The sequence below is a fragment of the Scylla paramamosain genome, chromosome 24, assembly GCF_035594125.1.
Source record: "Scylla paramamosain isolate STU-SP2022 chromosome 24, ASM3559412v1, whole genome shotgun sequence".
NCBI classification, from domain to species: Eukaryota; Metazoa; Arthropoda; class Malacostraca; order Decapoda; family Portunidae; genus Scylla; species Scylla paramamosain.
The window spans coordinates 10,270,828-10,278,327 of record NC_087174.1 but is presented as its reverse complement, the minus strand read 5'-3'; the positions used below and the strand labels follow the sequence as shown (position 1 = coordinate 10,278,327).

At 48.7% G+C, this 7,500-nt stretch overlaps 1 protein-coding gene and 1 long non-coding RNA gene across 2 annotated transcripts in view; one reads left to right on the top strand and one right to left on the bottom strand.

Annotated features, from left to right (window-relative positions):
• The window catches only part of LOC135112729 (uncharacterized), a 161,506-nt gene that overhangs the window by 40,531 nt on the left and 113,475 nt on the right, over positions 1 to 7,500 (bottom strand). The gene's annotated exons all lie outside the window — the stretch shown is intronic.
• LOC135112728 (plexin-B-like) overlaps positions 1,504 to 7,500 on the top strand; it is a 112,386-nt gene continuing 106,389 nt past the window's right edge. Inside the window, 1 exon segment of the mRNA XM_064027485.1 lies at positions 1,504 to 3,215. Within this exon segment, the coding sequence (XP_063883555.1) occupies positions 1,785 to 3,215 (1,431 nt within the window). The 5' untranslated portion in view covers positions 1,504 to 1,784.

Sequence of the window (7,500 nt, the reverse complement as noted above, 5' to 3'; positions counted from 1 at the left end):
AAAGAAGAAGAAAAGGAAACATACGTAAAATATGTAACGTAAAGAAAACAAAGGAATAAAACAATGAGAGGAAACAAAATAAATCTGATGAAAATATTAAAACATAAAACCAAATAAAACAAACTTTTCACTTTATTTAAACATTAACACAAGTTCAATTTTTCTCCCTCCTTCTCCTCTCACTAATCTTTTTTTTTAGACTCTCCCCTCCCTCTTCCATTTCTCCTTTCCCTTCTTACTCATTTTTCTCCATTCCCTCTCTTCCCTTCCCTATCTCCGTTCCTTCCACTGACATTTCCTCATCTATTATTGCAATCTTTTCTTTCCTTCCCATTCTCCATATTTCTCTTTATCCTCTCCTCCTTTAATTCTCTCCTACGTTGCTTCTATCCCCTTCCGACATTATCCATTCTCCTTTTTATCTTTTCCTTTGCTTATTCCTATCCTTCCATTCCTTCTGTCCATCTATACAACTTTCCCTCTCAAATTTTCCTCTCTCTCTCTCTCTCTCTCTCTCTCTCTCTCTCTCTCTCTCTCTCTCTCTCTCTCTCTCTCTCTCTCTCTCTCTCTCTCTCTCTCTCTCTCTCTCTCTCTCTCTTCAATATAAGGGAACGAGTATATTGTTTATATTTCTTATGTGCCTGTACATGTTCTATACGTGTTTGTAAGCGATCGTCCACAGCATTGGACAGAAGATTTAAGACAGACTTACAGGAGGAAGAGAAACATCCTCTTCTTCCTCTTCCTCCACTTCTTCTTTCTCACACTCATCTCCCAGTCCTTGCTTTTTTCTCTTCTTGTTCCTTCTCCTACTCCTCCTCTTATCCTCGCTTCTCCTCTCCATCTCCTCTTTCTTGTCTTGTTCTTGCGTCTTGTGTCTCTTCTTTCTTTTTCTCTCTGCCTCCTCATTCCTTCGCTTTTATGTCTTTATCTTCCTCTGTTTGATGTTTTTTTTTTCTTATTCCGTCTGGTTGTGTGTGTGGGTATGCTTCTCTCTCTCTCTCTCTCTCTCTCTCTCTCTCTCTCTCTCTCTCTCTCTCTCTCTCTCTCTCTCTCTCTCTCTCTCTCTCTCCTGCTGGATCGTCCTGTTCTTTTATTCATTCTTCTCATTGTATCTTAAATTCTTCACATTGGATTTTTTTCATATTCTCTCTCTTCCGTCGTTCGAATTCTTCCCTCTCCCTTGTCCTCGTTGCTTTTTCTTTCACCCTTGCTTCATTTTTTTTTTTTTCACTTTTTTCATCCTCCTCTTCCTCCCCGGCATGGCCCAGTCTGGCCTCTCCCCGGGATCAAGAATACTTCCAATTCTTTCCGTTAGTTAAACTTGGGAACTCTGCCGCCCCGCCTCGCACATCACCGTGTTAGTTTTAATGGTCCTCTTCAGCTGAGAGGACGGGAAGGGGCGTGAGGAGGGAGGAGAGAGGAGAGGGGAGGGCGGAGGATGGCAGCAGGGCGGGAGGGACAAGGCGGGAGAAGTTGGGCTGTGGGAGAGAATACGAGGATGAGAAAGAAGACGTGCAAGAAGCGTGTGATGTTTTGCTTGTCAACGAGTGTGGGCCTTTTGAGGGTGTGCGTGTGTGAGTGTGAGGTTGTACGTGCCTGTGCCAGTGAAAGAGTGTGAGTGTGAGTGTGAGTGTGTGAGTGAGAGTGAGTGAGAGCGAGTGAGTGAGAGTGAGTGTGAGTGTGTGAGAGTGTCGCGGCGCTAACCAGTGTTTCTCTCCCCCAGGATGGGCCGGCGAGGCGGCGCCAGGGTCTCCTTACGGTGAGTGTCGCCCAGAGCCGCCATGGCACCAGCGGCTCACCCTGTGGCTGTCCGGGCCGTCCGCCTCTACCTGCTGCTGAGCGGACTGCACCTCGTCCTCGGCGGCTCGCTGCTGCCGGAGGCGAGCGGGGGCCTCCGTCCCCCGCAGGAGAACTCTGAGGCGCTGTCATGGGACCAGAACGCCGGCTCGGTAGCCCTCAACGTGACGCGGGCAGTGGTGGCGCAGTTCACGCCGGCCAACACCAGCCACCGCCTCACCCACCTGGCCCTCGACCCCGACACGGATGACGTATACCTGGGCGCCGTGAACCGCTTGTATCAGCTGGACGGCGGCTCCTTCCTGCCCGTGCACCAGGTGGTGACGGGGCCGCGCCTCGATTCCCCGGAGTGCCACGCCGCCAGCTGCGATGACCGCATCTACCAGGTGCCCACTGACAACTACAACAAGCTGCTAGTCGTGGCGCCCTCCGTCAGTGCCGTCATCGCCTGCGGCTCGGTGTCGCAGGGCGCGTGCGACACGTACCGCCTGGGCAACCTGTCGGTGCACGAGGACTACATCCCGCGGTCAGTCGCCGCCAACCACCCTGACGCCTCCACCTTTGCCTTCGTGGGCCCCGAGCGCTACAGTCCCTGGGGGAGGTCCTCCGCTCTGTACGTGGGCACCACCTTCACCACGGTGGGCGACTACCGCCACGACGTGCCCGCCATCTCCACTAGGAACCTTTACGACCTCGACTACGCGGAATATTCCTTCTCCAAGCAGTCCCTGCTGCGCATCGACGTCAAGGTGCGGGACCACTTCCTGGTGCAGTACGTGTACGGCTTCACGGACAACAACTACGTGTACTTCGTGACGGTGCAGAAGAAGTCACACCTGCCGGGACAGGAGGAGTTGGGCTACATCAGCCGCATCTCTCGTTCCTGTATCACCGACGCCAACTATGACTCGTACACGGAGATCACTCTGGAGTGTGTGGGCGGCGACGGCGTCAATTACAACCTGGTGCAGGACGCCAAGCTGGTGGTGGCCGGCAGCGACCTGGCTGCCAGCATGGGCGTGGCAGAGGGGGGCCACGTGTTAGTGGCGGCCTTCGCGCCCTCGCAGGGCCACACGGCCAGTCCCGAGACTGCCTCCGCCATCTGCGTGTACTCCGTCCACGACATCGAGGCGAAGTTTAACGAGAACATCCACATGTGCTTCAACGGGTCCATGCAATACCGCGGCATGGAGTACATCTCGGGCACCATCCTCAACGGCAAGTGTCCCCAGCAGGGCGCCATGGGCAACATTCTCTCCTTCTGCGAGGTGGGCCTCAAGATATCCGGCCCTGCGCCCATGGTTGGCCGCGCGGCGCTGCGGCTGCCGCGGGTGTTGGTGACGGGTGTGCAGGGCACCGCCACCGCCGCCCACACCGTGGCCTTCCTCGGCACCAGCGTCGGCACCCTTAAGAAGGTAAGTCCCGCCTGTCACACCTCTGTCCCTACAACACTGCCCCTCACGCCCTCTCCACCCACAACACACCGTCCCTCACGCCTTTCCCACCTGGAACACACTGCTCCTCACGTGCCCTCCCTGTCCACCACACGGGCGCGCTAGTGTAGCAAACCGACGGAGGGCAGAGAGGAAACGCGGCTATAGGTGTAGCTTGTCCAGGTCCTTCCTTCATGCCTCCCCCCACACTCCGGCCTGACACACCAGGCGGTGGCAGCTGAAGGCCAGCGCACATTCATTAGTCCTCGTCTCCGTCAGCGCCTTCTGTGGGTCTTTTCTGGCTCTCGGTTTTGCTCATGAATCAGCAGCGCGTTGATCACTATCGGCCCACAATTAGCGGCCGGCGACGCCCCAAAAGTGGCGGTCCGACCCGGGCTGAGATTACCATACTGGCCGCCCTGAATATTAATGGAGGGAAGGAGAGAGAGAGAGAGAGAGAGAGAGAGAGAGAGAGAGAGAGAGAGAGAGAGAGAGAGAGGAATGGCAGGCAGGCAGACAGACACTCAAACAGATGGCAGAAAAGAATTGTATAATAGGGCGACAAGACAAGAGCCGTGTGTGTGTGTGTGTGTGTGTGTGTGTGTGTGTACTCTCACTTGTTGAAGCATATTGTTTTTATAAGTATGTGAGCAAGAAAGAGAAAGGAAAGAACATGAACGAACACACACACACACACACACACACACACACACACACACACACACACACACACACACACACACACACACGTTTTAAGTAGATACACACATGCACTCCAGAAATTTACATACGCGCACAAAAAAACAAGATGTACACAGCAGCTCTCACGGCGATGCGCTGAGCTTAATCCTGCAAAACACGAGTGTAAAAAAATTAGCAGAAAATATACATAGTTATGGATACAAAGCACACACACACACACACACACACAAAAAAAAACGAGAATAAGACTGCATTAATTTTTTGACCATGCATACATGAATATCACAAATTCTCTCTCTCTCTCTCTCTCTCTCTCTCTCTCTCTCTCTCTCTCTCTCTCTCTCTCTCTCTCTCTCTCTCTCTCTCTCTCTAAGAAACAAAAGAGAGAGAGAGAGAGAGAGAGAGAGAGAGAGAGAGAGAGAGAGAGAGAGAGAGAGAGAGAGAGAGAGAGAGAGAGAGAGAGAGAGAGGACGGAACTTAAGCAACGTTTACTAAAACCTCACGAAAAGAAAACGGGCTTGCAGTAATATTGTTCCTGCGAGGAAAGTTAAGATTTAGGAAAAAAAAAAAAACAAGCTGGAAGGAGAATTTTTTTTTTTAATCATTTCAACTTGACGCAACTCCGATTATTTCAAGCAACAGTATTTCCGTGCTTTTTATTCTAATTATCTATATTAATATTTTACTAAGTACTTTTGATGTTCTTTTATATTAAGATTATTTTTTTACGTTTCTTTTTCTCAGACCAGAATTAAAATGAAGTAGTGTTAATATGTGTGTGTGTGTGTGTGTGTGTGTGTGTGTGTGTGTGTGTGTGTGTGTGTGTGTGTGTGTGTGTGTGTGTGTGTGTGTGTGTGTGTTGTGGAGCATATGCAACAACACTCATTTTGATGCGCTTTTTATTCTCTTTAGTTTCCTTTTCTTTACGTTTCAAAACAACGAAATTTAAGTTATGTACATTAGATTAGGAGAACGTCAGAGTGTGTGTGTGTGTGTGTGTGTGTGTGTGTGTGTGTGTGTAATTTTTCCTTGCTTTACGTTTCAAAACAACAAAATTAAAACAATACACTCTTGATTTCCTCGCTATCATTACAAGTGTGTGTGTGTGTGTGTGTGTGTGTGTGTGTGTGTGTGTGTGTGTGTGTGTGTGTGTGTGTGTGTGTGTGTACGTATGTGTGTGCAGGTTCTCATCACAACACTCTTAGCACCTCCACTCAGCAGCTGACCTAGTGCTGGCTGACCTTATGACCTTTCCCGCTCCTGTCTGCTGCGCGCATCTCATCACCTCTCTGGGTGGCCGTCTGGCTGAAGAACAGGGCCGAAAAACAACAGGGAGGAGTCAGAGAGTTACTCATCACCTTGTGTTTTTCAGTCATTCTCCTCTTGTCCTTCATCTCACATCCCATCTCACTGGCCCCTTGTTGTTGTTGTTGTTGTTGTTGTTGTTGTTGTTGTTGTTGTTTGGTTTCTATGTGTTTTCTTTTTTCTCTTTCCTTCTTCATCGTCGTCATCTTCTTCGTTCTTCTTGCTTTCTTGTTCCTGTTTCCCCTTCTTCCTCCTTTTCCATGATGCTTGTTACTTGTTTACTACATACAACTTCCTCCTCCTCCTCCTCCTCATCATCATGCTTTTTTTTTTTCTTCTACTCTTTTTTCTTCTTTCTCATCCTCATCTTTATTCTTCTTCTCCTCCTCTTTCTCCTATTTTATGTCTTTATCATCATCATCTTCCTCCTCCTCCTCCTCCTCCTCCTCCTCCTCCTCCTCCTTGTTCCTTTGTTGCCAGCCTCACACACTCTCCGCTCTGCCCCACAAGCATATGAATAACTGACTCCCCCTTCCCTCTCCCCCTTTCCTCCTACTCACCACCACCACCACCACCACCACCGCCACTATTTGAAGCACATAGCAAGAGGAAATCTTTTTAAGTAAGGCGTCTAAATCGAAAGGTTTGCTGGTTCTTTTTTTTTTTATCTAATTGTTTGTTTTAACTGACGAGTATTTTTTCCTTTTCCCGTTTTCCTTTTTTTTTCATTTGTTCTTTAATGTGTATTTAATTTTCTATGTCGCATGTTTCTTTCTCCTTTCAACTCTAATATATACACAGAACACTAGAAACTACTCTCTCTCTCTCTCTCTCTCTCTCTCTCTCTCTCTCTCTCTCTCTCTCTCTCTCTCTCTCTCTCTCTCTCTCTCTCTGGCGTTATTGAGTTTTCTCCATTTTTCTCTCAATTGTTTTCTCTCACTGACAATCTTCCATCCAGACTAATTATTTTATCTTTTCTTTATCCCTACACGCTCTCCCTCCTTCTCTCCCCTTTCCGCTGATCCCCTCGCCCCCTCCTCTCCCCTCACCTCCTACTCTCCCCCCTCCAGCCGTACTCCCATCAGGGATCTCAAATAGCAATTAGAGAGAGAGAGAGAGAGAGAGAGAGAGAGAGAGAGAGAGAGAGAGAGAGAGAGAGAGAGAGAGAGAGATATGGGGGGAACAGACAGAGATAGAGATAGACAGACATACAGACAGACAGGAATTCCACATAGACAGAAGGATATACGAGTATAGACACAGACAGACAGAGAGACAGACAGACAGACAGGAAGAGTGTTACTTTCGTTCTTTTCTGAATCCGCTGTCATTACTAACACACACACACACACACACACACACACACACACACACACCACACACACACACACACACATACAGTCAAACATCAGATGAATTCTACTAAACCCGAGAGAGACAAAAACAGACAAACCAACACACCAACAAACAAACAGAAAGGACATATACACCAACAAACAAACAGACACACAAACACACACACAAACAGACGTACACTCATCTCCATTATTATTCAACATTTCAGTGTCCCGAAGCTAAAACTGACTTTCCATTCACGCATCACACTATTATGACCTCTATGGGGGTCTGGGGGGCGGGGAGAGAGTGGAGGGGGATGTTAGTGGGCGCGTCTCCCCCAAACTCTCCCTTTGTAAACGTGGTGATACTGACAGCGGGGATTGACAGCTCCCCTCTATATTTGACAGCGGTGGTGGCGGTGGTGGCGGTGGTGGTGATGAGAGGAACAAGGGATAGGCGACGGATGGTGATATGTGCTGTTGTTGTTGGTGGTGATGATGATGGTGGTGGTGGTGATGGTGATGATGATGATGATGGGGGTGGTGGTGATAAGGGTTGAAAGTGAGCGATGGGGATATCACGCTATACAGAAGTACACTTAAACGATAGTAATAGCAAATGTGTGTGAATTACTTTATTTCTTAAAACGAGAGGTCAGGTGAAGGTCTAAATGGGGTGCCAAAAGCTTCAAAATTCCCTATCAGCTCCTGGAGGGAAGGGAAGGGGACACACGCAGAGATAGTTCAATGGAGAAAGGAAAGATCTGCCATAGTTATCACAGCATTTGGTTCTCTGAAGTGATAAAAGCGATGATCTAAGGGGACTCATTAGTATCAATTGATCTGACCTATGCTGAGGTGACGTTTAATGAGGTATTGGGCAGGGTCATCTACTGCATATATATAGTGCGTGTGTGTGTGTG